The 12,467-nt window shown below is 55.7% G+C and overlaps 1 protein-coding gene across 1 annotated transcript in view; it reads right to left on the bottom strand.

Moving 5' to 3' along the window:
• Positions 1 to 4,623, bottom strand: part of PPP5C (protein phosphatase 5 catalytic subunit) — a 44,803-nt gene extending 40,180 nt beyond the window's left edge. The window contains exon 1 of the mRNA XM_008174010.4: positions 4,395 to 4,623. Within this exon, the coding sequence (XP_008172232.1) occupies positions 4,395 to 4,515 (121 nt within the window). The 5' untranslated portion in view covers positions 4,516 to 4,623. The remainder of the gene's footprint in view (positions 1 to 4,394) is intronic.
• Positions 4,624 to 12,467: the final 7,844 nt, after the last annotated feature.

The following is a 12,467-nucleotide window of genomic DNA, read 5'->3' on the forward strand; positions in this document are numbered from 1 at the left end:
GGGATGTGGACAAACTGGAGAGAGACAAGCGGAGGGCAACGAAAATGATTAGGGGGCTGGGGCACATGACTTATGAGGAGAAGCTGAGGGAACTGGGGTTATTAAGTCTGCAGAAGAGAAGAATGAGGGGGGATTTGATAGCAGACTTCAACTACCTGAAGGGGGGGTTCCAAAGAGGATAGAGCTTGTCTGTTCTCAGTGGTGGCAGATGACAGAACAAGGAGCAATGGTCTCAAGTTGCAGTGGGGGAGGTCTAGGTTGGATATTAGGAAACACTATTCCACTAGGAGGGTGGTGAAGCACTGGAATGGGTTACCCAGGGAGGTGGTGGAATCTCCAACCTTAGAGGTTTTTAAGGCCCGGCTTGACAAAGCCCTGGCTGGGATGATTTAGTTGGTGTTGGTCCTACTTTGAGCAGGGGATTGGACTAGATGACCTCCTGAGGTCTCTTCCAATCCTAATATTCTATGATTCTATAATACCTCTCTCTTGTACAGCACTTTTTATCCCTAGATCTCAAAGCGTTTCCCAATACTTAGTGTACATACTCCCACAACACCCCAATGCGGCAAAGCCCGGAGAGGCAAAGTGACTTTCCAAGGTTACACAGGGAGACTGTGGCAGCACAGAGAACTAGGCCTGCGTCTCTACAGTCCTAAACTAGAGTGCCACGATCACTGGGCCATCCTTCCTCTACACACGTTTAACTTCGACCATTAGAGCAACTCCACGGAACTCAAGGGGACCAGTCACAACGCGTGGAACTTTGTGTGTGCAGTTTAGGGGCTTCACTTCTAGTAAAGACATACCTGATCACGTGATCTCACCAGACGCTAAGCCAGGTGATCGCTTCTAGATAGATATACTTCTCTATTGCTGCTCTCCATACGTTGGTTAGACACAAGTCAAAGCATTTTTTAGAAATGTTATCAGCAAGAGCCAAATCGCTGACTGATGGGGAAGAACCTTCTGCTCTGATCAGTTAATTCCACCATTGCATCTTCCTCTGAAGCAGCTGGTACTGAGCACTGGGGAGAGATGGGAAACTGGAACTACCCCCCATTAGGTCTGATCCCGTTTGGCATATCCACTGTTCCTAGAGTCAGTGGCGGTGACAGGGTTTGTTTAAGTTCCAGGATGGGAAGCACAGACTTCCTCATAGTCCTCCATCCTGCCCCGGAGAGATCATATCTAGAGGTAAGAGCGGTACCTGGGGTTGGGGAAATGACTTCCAGTCTCCCCCTGAAGGGCTGCCTGCAGAGAGGAGGGTTACAGTGATAGAGAAATGGCTGACGAAGAGCAAGGAAGAAAGGAGGCTATCTCCTGCTGAAAAGCTCTCAAAGCTGAGGAGATGGGGTCTCTTTAGCACAAGGCCAGCCACACACTCCCATGGACAGAAATTCAGGGCTAAGGACAAGTGGCCTTAAAGAGCTCACACACATGGCCTATTCCAAGAGGGCCGTGTTTGCTCTCAGACTGGACATTAACCCCTCCAAATACAGAAAGAGGGAAGTTAAGCAAAGCAACAATCGAGTTAAAGTATTTCTTCAGGCGGCTCCCAGCTGGCAGGGCACAGCCAGTCTCTTCCTGTTTATGCCAAAGAAACAGGACAGGCGGCTTCTGAAGCATTCAGAACCAAGCCACAAGGTGGGAACCTATAGGAACCAGTGCCCTATTTGTGACGCCCATCCGCAATGTCTTCCCTCTCCCGCCAGTCGCTTCCTCCAATAATTTATTTCATCTCACTCACTATTAAGCTCAGCTCCACAAATCCTCCCCTGAGAGAATATGCCCTCTGATGCATCAGATGGTACTGCCCTCACCTCACCTCAGGACTTGTCTACACATGAAAGTCACTCTGGAATTAGGTAGGGTGTGAATTTAAAGCAGAACAGCCATTCAGGAATAACTCCACGTGTGCACGCTCTTATCCAAGAACAAGAGGGCCTTGCTCCGGTTTGGCTTAATCCATTTCCAAAACAGACTAAGCTAATTTGGAAAAAGGCACTCTTATTCCAGAATAAAAACTTGCCTACATAAGATACTTTGGAATAAGGTAGGATGTGAATTTAAAAGAATAACTGTGCATATGGATGGTCTTATTCTGGAATAAGGATTTGTCTACACAAAAATGTTGCACTGCTTTAACTTATATCTGATTTTAAACCAGATATAAGTTTTAATCTGCCATGTGGATGTTTGATTTAAGAGGGGCTTACTTTTGGTTAATTTAAACTGATTCTTAACCAATTTAAGATCAACTGAAATAAGCCTGGTTTAAATGGAAATAAGAGTGTCCACACACAAGGTTTTCACTGGTTTTATTTTAAACTGATTCAACCATGGAGTTATTCCAGAATAGCGCCATATGTAAACAAACCCTCTGACACACCAACGTCTCCTCTAACACTAACCCCATCAACAGATCAGATCGTTATGCTAGTCACTTCAGCTGAACACCTTCCCCCCCACCCCACCCACACATCCTGAGGCCCTTTGCTAGCTCAGCCTCTCTTACTCTGATTTAATACCCCAGTGATGGGTATCAGGGAACATCTACACATCAAAGTTGAATCACTTTAAGTGTGCCAGCACAGTTACAACAGCACAACCCTATTGGGTGGACACACTTACATCAGTATAAATGTGCGTAGACCAGTATAGTTTATTCTCCTAAGTGATCCTGGTGTAACTGCTTCTACATTAGGGCTTGCACTGGTGTAACTATTTCAGTTAGAAAATAAAAATCACTTCCCGAGTCACAATAATTATACCCATAAAGCTTTCCCGTGTAGAGCAGACATCAGCAGTTAGAAGAGGGAACTTGGAGCCAGAACTCCTGGGTTCTACTCTCAACTCTGCTACAGACTGCCTGGGTGACCCTGAACAAGTCACCTCCCCCGCCCCATGGCTCAGTTTCCCCAGCTGTGAAATTAGGAGGCCCAGGGGGATGTAGCGGCGAATTAACAAATCCTTGCAAACTGCTTGGAGATCCTGGATAAAGAGCAAGAGAAGGGGAAAGCATTCGCTCTGAAACCATAATGCCCTTTCTGTTGGCACCCCTGCGAACGGAGCGGAGCGTGTAGGGCAGTGTGCTTCCACCGCTGGCATGAGGCCTCTGCCCTGCACGTAACTACAAATAATAGCCATGGTGATAATCCTGAGCTCTTCTCCAGCAGATCTCAGAACACTGTACAGAGCAGAGCAGTATCATTATCCCCATTTTACACATAGGGAAACTGAAACGCTGAGCAGGATGCATCCTGCTCATGGTCACCCCACACACCATTGGCAGAGCCAGGAACACAAACCAGGAGTCAATCCCCTGCTCTAATGACTAGACCCCACAAGCCTCCCACTTCCATCCATCCCACATAAGGCATGCATTTTTAACGGTGAGGGTAAACCACCTTTGGAACAAGTTACCACGGGTCATGGTGGATTCTCCATCACCAACCATGTTTAAATCAAGACGGGATGGGTTTACATAAGAACAGCCACACTGGGTCAGACCAAAGGTCCATCTAGGCCCGTATCCTGTCGTCCGACGGTGGCCAATGCCAGGTTTCTAGGAGACCCGCTCTGGGAATTATCTGGGGCAGTTCTCTGGCCTCTGCTGTACGAGGGGTCAGACTAGATGATCTGGTCCCTGCTGGCCTTGAAATCCATGACTTGAACGCAGGAGCCCCGAGTCCCACTCCCCTTCTCTAGCCACTAAACTAGGCTGCCTCAGGCGACCTACCATCTTCTCTGCTCCCCACAGAGGACTCTCTCTCTGGTAGCCCCTCCCCCACAGCTGGCAGGCCCTGCCCACCGTCATCCCTCCCACTCGCCCCTTGGTTCCCCATTTAGCTGCCCCTTCCCTAACCCCGCCCTACAATGGCTCCCTGGGTGCCAGCCCCCTCCCCGCTAGGACTCTCCCCTATGGCTCCCCATCTGGCAGCCCGACTGCCCCAATGGCTCCCCATCTGGCAGCCCGACTGCCCCAATGGCTCCCCATCTGGCAGCCCCCCCCCCCCCCCGCCGGCTTTCGTCTCCATTGGCTCCATATCTGGCAGCCCCTTCCCCCCTCCGCTTCCCCCATTGGCTCCACATCTGGCAGCCCCTCCCCCAATGGTTCCATATCAGACAGCCCCTCCCCGCTATGACTCTGCTTTATGGCTCCATATCTGGCAGCCCTTCCCCCCCCCCCCCACCGGCTCCCGCCAATGGCTCCCCATCTGGCAGCCCCCGCTTCCCGCCAATGGCTCCATATCTGGCAGCCCCTCCCCCCCGGCTCCCACCAATGGCTCCACATCTGGCAGCCCCCCCGCCGGCTTTCCCCCGCCATTGGCTCCATATCTGGCAGCCCCTCCCGGCTCCCCCAATAGCTCCTTATCTGGCAGCTCCGCTACCTTTGAAGTACTCGTTGGCCTGGCTCTTGAGGGCCTCCGCCCGCTCCAGCGCCCCCGCCTCCCCCTCCCGGGGGGGCCGCCCGAGGCCGCCGTTCTGCTCCGCCCGCTCTCCCTCCGCCATCGCCGGGCCGTAAAGCGACCCTGGCAACCGCGCGCACCCAACCGCCCCGCCGAGCGCTGCCGCAAACAGCAACGCGAGGGGAAGGGGGTGTCGCAAACGCGCGCACGCGCGCTGAGGCGCCGGGACCCTCTGACGGCGAGGGGGCGGGGCTCGGAGCTCGGCCATAGAGAGGCGGGGGAGCGAGGGAAGGGCGACTCCGCACCATAGAGTCCAGGGAAGGGGGGCTAGAGTGGCCATGCCCCAAGGCTCCATTGGGCAGCGCCCGGTGGGACGTGATTGGGCATCACCTGGGCCGGGGGAGGGGCATAATTGGGCAGCATCCGGGGGAGGAGGCGTGATTGGGCGGCATCATGGGGGAATATGATTGGATGGCACCAGGGGGGGCATGATTGGGTGGCACCCGGGGGAGGAGGCATGAATGGGTGGCATCATGGGGGCACATGATTGGATGGCACTGGGGTGGGCATGATTGGGCAGCATCCAGGGGAGGAGGCATGAATGCGTGGCATCATGGGGGCACATGATTGGATGGCTCTGGGGTGGGCATGATTGGGTAGCACCCGGGGGAGGAGGCGTGATTGGGCGGCATCATGGGGGCACATGATTGGATGGCACCAAGGGGGCATGATTGGGCAGCACCCGGGGGAGGAGGTGTGATTGGGCGGCATTGAGGGCTTAGGCCAAGACATGGCATGGTTATGACTGGGCGGCACCAAAGGAAAATCTCTGAGCCAACATGGGAGGTGTCCGCTCTCACCGAGTCCCATCATGGGACGCATGGGCCACAGGACCTCAGCAGGTGCAGAGAGATCCAGCGTGCGGCCCCATCCCAAAGCACCTGGCTTTGATGAGTGCCATGGGCTCTGAGCTGATGCAGAGTGGGGCTTGGGGCTGTCGTCCCCTGAATGAGCCTCCCAACCTGAGAGCTCTGCTGAGGACGTGTGGCCGTGCTGAATACTGCAAGCCCCCATCTGATGCACGGGATGATTCCCCCACAGCATCTATTGTGGAGTAATAATAATATCATCCCCAGCTCTTATCTAGTGCTTTTCACGGGTACATCTCAAAGCACTTTGCAGAGGAGGTCAGTATCATCATCCCTATTTTACATATGGGGAAACTGAGGCACAGAGCGAGGAAGTGATTCACCCAGGATCACCCATCAGTGGAGCCAGGGACAGAATCCAAGTGCCCTGAGTCTCAGTCCAGTGCTCAACGTGCTAGGCCACACTGCCAAATATCACTGGAGCTGCCCCTGGGGCTCTGAACACAGACGTTAGGCTATTTCCATGATCATCTAGACCAGGGGTAGGCAACCTATGGCACACGTGCCAAAGGCGGCACGCGAGCTGATTTTCAGTGGCACTGACACTGCCTGGGTCCTGGCTACCGGTCGGGGGGCTCTGCATTTTAATTTAATTTTAAATGAAGCTTCTTAAACATTTTAAAAACTTGTTTACTTTATATACAACAATAGTTTAGTTCTATATTATAGATTTATAGAAAGAGACTTTCTAAAAACCTTAAAATGTATTACTGGCACGGGAAACCTTAAATTAGAGTGAATAAATGAAGACTCGGCACACCACTTCTGAAAGGTTGCTGACCCCTGATCTAGACCCACCCAATCATTAGGTGCTCAGGGTAAACCTGCATCTTGACCCACCTCCCCAGGAAGTTCTCCAAGGGGAGCGTTTTCAACAGCATGGGTCATTTGGGAACCATCTAGGGAGCTGAGAACCCAGAACTGGTGGTTAGCCATGGTCATGCTGTGCGAGGGCCCAAGAGAGGGGTGCAGGGCCAGTGGGTCTGGCAGCTGCTCCTCATTAACTTCTCTGTGGCTCATGCATCCTGAAAACCGTGCACAGAGCTAGGGGCCTTTATGCTCGTTTGAGGGTAGAGGTCTGGTCTACGCTACAGAATTAGGTCGACGCAAGGCAGCTTTAGTTGACCTAACTAGGGAAGTGTCTACACTAAAATTTTGCTCCCGCCGATGTAACTACCCCGCCACACTGACTTAATAACTCCACCTCCAGGGGCAACGTAATAAAAGGTCGATGCAGTGTCAGTGTAAAGGGCAAGCAACAAGGGGGACGGAGTGGAGAGGAGCAAGCAGAGGGTGGGGTTTGGGGGGGAGAGGCGGAACGGGGGCGGGTCTTTGGGGGAAGAGGCAGCGTGAGGGCGGGGCCTTGGAGAGAAAGGGTGGCGGGGCATTGGGGGAATGGGCAGCATGAGGGCGGGGGCTCGGGGAGAAGAGCAGGGCCTTGGGAGAAGGGGCGGTGCATGGGGCAGGGCCACGGGCGCCAACTTTCCTTGGTGCCGGTGGGAGCTTGTGCCCCCCCACCCCCTGCCCTGCCCTGCCCTGCCCTGACTCTGCCCCTATTGGACCCCTCCCCAAATCACTGCCTCTTGAAAAGAAAAGAAAAGAAAAATATGGAGATATCCTACCTCCTAGAACTGGAAGGGACCTTGAAAGGTCATTGAGTCCAGCCCCCTGCCTTCACTAGCAGGACCAAGTACTGATTTTGCCCCAGATCCCTAAGTGGCCCCCTCAAGGATTGAATTCACAACCCTGGGTTTAGCAGGCCAATGCTCAAACCACTGAGCTATCCCTCCCAGCGCTTGCTGCGAGAAACAGCTGTTTCGCGGCGCAAGCGCTGGGAGGGAGGGGAGAGAAGCAGAACGTGGCGGCACGCTCAGGGGAGGAGGTGGAGGCGGAGGTGAGCTGGGGCGGGGCGGGGAGCTGCCGGTGGGTGCAGAGCACCCACCAATTTTTCCCTGTGGGTGCTCCACCCCTGGAGCACCCACAGAGTCAGCGCCTATGGGCTGGGCCTCGGTTCGGGCACCAGTGGCCCCCCACTTTTAGGAAGCTTCCACCACTCCTAGTACAGCTGTGTCGTGGTAGCCCCTGTGCCAATGGGAGGGGTTCTCCCAATCAGCGTAAGTAATCCACCTCCCCGAGAGGCGGTAGCTAGGTTAGTGCTGTCTGCTCCCGGGGTTCGGTCGGTATAGCTGCATCTCTCGAGTGTGGATTTTTCATCCCCCTGAGGGACATAGCTATCCCAATATACGTTTCTAGTGTAGACGGGGCCAGATTCCCAGCGGCACTGCTGTTCAGGGAACAGAAAGCAGTTCTGGGGAGGAGCTGGTAAGCACGGTTTCTTTCGTAATGCGAACGTGCCGAATCTGAAAACGATGCGTGCCACGTTGAATGGAAACCGCAAATTGGCTACCGCTTGGAAAATAAACAGCCAGTAAAGGGGAAGTACTCCGTGTGGAATAAGATCCCCAGTTGGAATGCTGCGCTATCAGCAAACGCAGGGTGTGGTCTCTGTTGAAGATCATTCGCTTGAGTTGTGTTGGTGTTTGTCGGGCATCAGGGCCCGCCGCAGAGCTAGTCCCCAGGTAGCCTCATCAGCGCAGCTGGCCAGCAGCAGGCTGCCTGATTGGCCACGCCACCAGATTGGCCACAAGCAGCCAGCAGGCTGGCTCTTAAGCCAGCAGCCTCTTGGTGGCTTCTTAATGCTCCTGTCCACCCCTGTGCCCACTCCTGTGTGACCGGGTTGCTGCTGCCCCGGCCTTGCACCCAGCCTGGCCTCTGTCCTGCCCCTGCCTTGAACCCCTGGTTGCCGGCTACCCTGCTCGCTCCAGTTCTTGCCCTCCGGTTCGACCCTTAGATCTGGATCCTGGATAGTGACTCTGACTCTGACCTCAACCCCAGAGAAAGAGAATTCAGCGCTGGGGACGGGCAGGGCCCTGGGGGATTCTGGGTAACCGGGAATAGGGCCCTGGAGGATTCTGGGTAACAGGGAATGGGGCGCTGGGGATGGACAGGGCCCTGGGGGATTCTGGGAAACAGTGAATGGGGCACTGGGGATGGGCAGGGCCCTGGGGGATTCTGGGTAACGGAATGGGGTGCTGGGGACGGACAGGGCTCTGGGGGATTCTGGGTAACAGGGAATGGGGCGCTGGGAACAGGCAGGGCCCTGGGGGATTCTGGGAAACAGGGAATGGGGCACTAGGGCTTGGCAGGGGGGTGGGACCTAGCATGAGTCTGTCTCAGAGCTGTGATTGGAACCCAGGAGTCCGGGTGCTTGCACCACTGCACCGCGCTTTCCTGATGCTGCGCACAGACTCCCCTGCAGGCTAGGCGGGCTCTACTCTGCCCTGGGCCCCCCGTTGTTCCCGGTGTCCTCAACACAACCCCTCCCTGCTCCCCTACCCCCAGCCACGCGAGCACCTCTGCCCTGTGACGGGATGTCAGCGCAGCATCCCACCTGTCCTGGCCCCACAGCGTTCCGTCCCGGGCCAGAACCAGGGCCTGGAGACGGGTGCGTTTGTACGAACCCACTTGGAAAAGCCAGCGCTAGGGGGTGAAAGGAAAGAATTGGTACAGGGAGAGAGATGGGGGGCGGGAGGAGAGGCGTTTTCAGTGGCTGTTGCTGGATTTGAACACCAGGTGCTGCTAAGTGTCCGCCAGCCAGGGCTCAGCCCTTCTGTAGGGTCCAGTAGAAGCCACTTCCACCAGAGGGCGTCTGTGCCTGATGCATGCAGGGCAGAGTGTGAGCATGGGTGTGATGGAGTGTGAGTGTGATCATGGGAGGCGGTTTGTGTGTATGTGCGTGTGAGAAAGTATGCATGTGATTGTGCGTGAAAGAGCGTGGGTGTGATTGTGTGTGACAGCTTGTGTGTCTGTGTGATGGAGTGTACTCGTGTATGTGTGTGAGATACAACGGGTGCGTGATCGAGCGTGTGCATGTGCGATTGTGCATGAAAGAGCGTGGGTCTGATTGTGTGTGACAGCTTGTGTGTCTGTGATGGGGTCTGATTGTGTGTGACAGCGTGTGTGTCTGTGATGGGGTCTGATTGTGTGTGACAGCTTGTGTGTCTGTGTGATGGAGTGTGCTCGTGTATGTGTGTGAGATACAACAGGTGCGTGATCGAGCGTGTGCATGTGCGATTGTGCACGAAAGAGCGTGGGTCTGATTGTGTGTGACAGTTTGTGTGTCTGTGTGATGGAGTGTGCTCGTGTATGTGTGTGAGATACAACAGGTGCGTGATCGAGCGTGTGCATGTGCGATTGTGCACGAAAGAGCGTGGGTCTGATTGTGTGAGACAGCTTGTGTGTCTGTGTGATGGGGTCTGATTCTGAGTGACAGCTTGCGTGTCTGTGATGGGGTCTGATTGTGTGTGACAGCTTGTGCGTCTGTGTGATGGAGTGTGCTCGTGTATGTGTGTGAGTTACAGCAGGTGCGTGATCGAGCGTGTGCATGTGCGATTGTGCACGAAAGAGCGTGGGTCTGATTGTGTGTGACAGCTTGTGTGTCTGTGTGATGGGGTCTGATTCTGAGTGACAGCTTGCGTGTCTGTGATGGGGTCTGATTGTGTGTGACAGTTTGTGTGTCTGTGTGATGGAGTGTGCTCATGTCTGTGTGTGAGATACAACAGGTGCGTGATTGAGCACGTGTGGGTGTGATCATGTACGCTGAGAGAGTTGTGTGATAGAGCATGTGTGTGTGAGCGTGTGTGGCAGAGCACATGCCTGTGACCATGGGTACATGTCTACAACAGACCACGCCAGATGTCCGTAGTGAAGTGGCTAAAGAAAAGGCGACTGGCTTGTAGCTTCACTTGTACCCTCCTAGAGCAGCTCTTGGGTGCTGGCTCCCAGCTGGGAGGGGGCCGAGGACGCGGGTTTGACCCCTTCTTTCTGTTATTAGTTTGCAACAGAGGGGCAAAAAAGGCCAAGTTAGCCGGCTTCTACCGCAGCGACAGCTGGGGACCCGGGTCGGGAGGCCCCTGTCGGAGCCATTGCACGTCCTCCCTTATCCCTGCAGTGAACCTGCCGACCGGAGTGGGGCGGGGAGGGTGTTGGTTTGGGGGCTTTGTGCATTTTAGCGAGGGGAAATTATCAGGCTTGTAAGGGAAAGTCAGTTGCAGTCTTGGAAGTGTGGAGCTTCTACTGCTCCTCCATTGTGTGTGTGTGTGTGTGTCCTTTTTGTGTGTATCTGGGTGTGCGTCTCTAAACAGCTGTATAGCTGTGTCCGCGTGTATGTCTGCGTATCCATGAGTGTCTAGATATCTGTGTCTGTGTGTATCTTAGTGTGTAAATCTAGATATTTTTGTAGCTATGTGTGTATCCATCTGTGTGTATCTCTGTGTGTTTAGATATCTGTGAATCAGTGTGTATGTGTCTGAGTATCCATGTGTGTCTAGATATCTGTCTGTGTGTAGCTCTGTGTATTGCTGTGTTTGTGTATCTCTGTATTTGTGTCTAGATATCTGTGTAGCTCTGTGTATTGCTGTGTTTGTGTATCTCTGTATTTGTGTCTAGATATCTGTGTAGCTCTGTCTGTATCGCTGTGTCTGTGTTTCTCTCTGGGTGTGTCACTAGATATCTGGGTAGCTCTGTTTGTGTGTGTATGTATCTAGGGTCTGTGTGTATCTGGGTGTGTGTGTAGCCCTGTGTGTACATTCCAGAGTGATGCTGGAGGCAGAACCGCTCCCATCTCTGCCCGCTGCTCTGACGTCTGCTGCTGACCCAGCTATTCCCCCTGGCCTGTGCAGCCAGCGGCTGAGAGCTCCTGTGGGGCGTGGGAAGAGCAACGAGGGCTGGGCCCAGCCCCAGCGGGGAGAGCAGCAAAGAACTCACCCCCCCTGGTCCCTGTCGTCCCCCGCCCCGGGTGCCCTTGGGAGCAGGGTCACTTCCACCTGCCTGCTGCCCTTCCCACCCCACCTGCGTTGGATGGAGCAGCCTATGCGCGGGAGGGGAGAACAGGGACAGAAGTCAGCCCCATGGCAAAAGGACCGTCCACTAGAGGGCCAGTCTATCTGTCTGTCTGTCCAGAGACAGGTGGAGGCGGGTAGCTCAGGGATGCCAGGTGGTTCAGCCTTGAGCTTTGGGCTGGCAACTAGGCCAGTGTTATGGAAAAGCCCAAGGAATGCTTTGCACTGAACCAGCAGGGGGCGCTCTCCCCTTGCACTCAGGGCTGGCTCCAATGCCCCCGTGCAGCACTAGGGGGCACTGTACTGCAAGGAGTGGGGTGGGGGGCGCTCTCTTGCTGTCAGCACTGACCCCAATGCAGCACTAGGGGGCACTGTGCTGCAACGAGCGGGGCTGGGGTTCAGTAGGGGGCGCTCTCCCCTCACTCGCCCAATGCAGTGCTGGGGGTGCCCGTCACTCTGTTTAGCACCTGGACTCTGCCCCATCCCCGGGCTAACACCGCTCTACCCCATAGGGACACGCTGAGCAGCTGCCGGGACCGGGACCCCCCTGTGCAGTGCGCTGATGCCTCTGGTGGCCGGGAAGTTGATGGGATGGCTCCAGCTCCAGCTGGCTCTTGTAGCTCTGGCAGGCCGGGGCCCTGATCTCTGTCACTGTGTGTCTGGGCAGCGCCCGGCCTGACGGGGCCCCGATCTCGGTCACTGTGTGTCTGGGCAGCGCCCGGCCCGACGGGACCCTGATCTCGGTCACTGTGTGTCTGGGCAGCGCCCGGCCCGACGGGGCCCTGATCTCGGTCACTGTGTGTCTGGGCAGCGCCCGGCCCGACGGGGCCCTGATCTCGGTCACTGTGTGTCTGGGCAGCGCCCGGCCCGACGGGGCCCTGATCTCGGTCGCTGTGTGTCTGGGCAGCGCCCGGCCCGACGGGGCCCTGATCTCGGTCGCTGTGTGTCTGGGCAGCGCCCGGCCCGACGGGACCCTGATCTCGGTCGCTGTGTGTCTGGGCAGCGCCCGGCCCGACGGGGCCCTGATCTCGGTCGCTGTGTGTCTGGGCAGCGCCCGGCCCGACGGGACCCTGATCTCGGTCGCTGTGTGTCTGGGCAGCGCCCGGCCCGACGGGGCCCTGATCTCGGTCACTGTGTGTCTGGGCAGCGCCTGGCGTGACGGGGCCCTGATCTCGGTCACTGTGTGTCTGGGCAGCGCCTGGTGTGACGGGGCCCTGATCTCGGTC

This window comes from Chrysemys picta, chromosome 17 (assembly GCF_011386835.1).
Source record: "Chrysemys picta bellii isolate R12L10 chromosome 17, ASM1138683v2, whole genome shotgun sequence".
NCBI lineage: Eukaryota > Metazoa > Chordata > Testudines > Emydidae > Chrysemys > Chrysemys picta.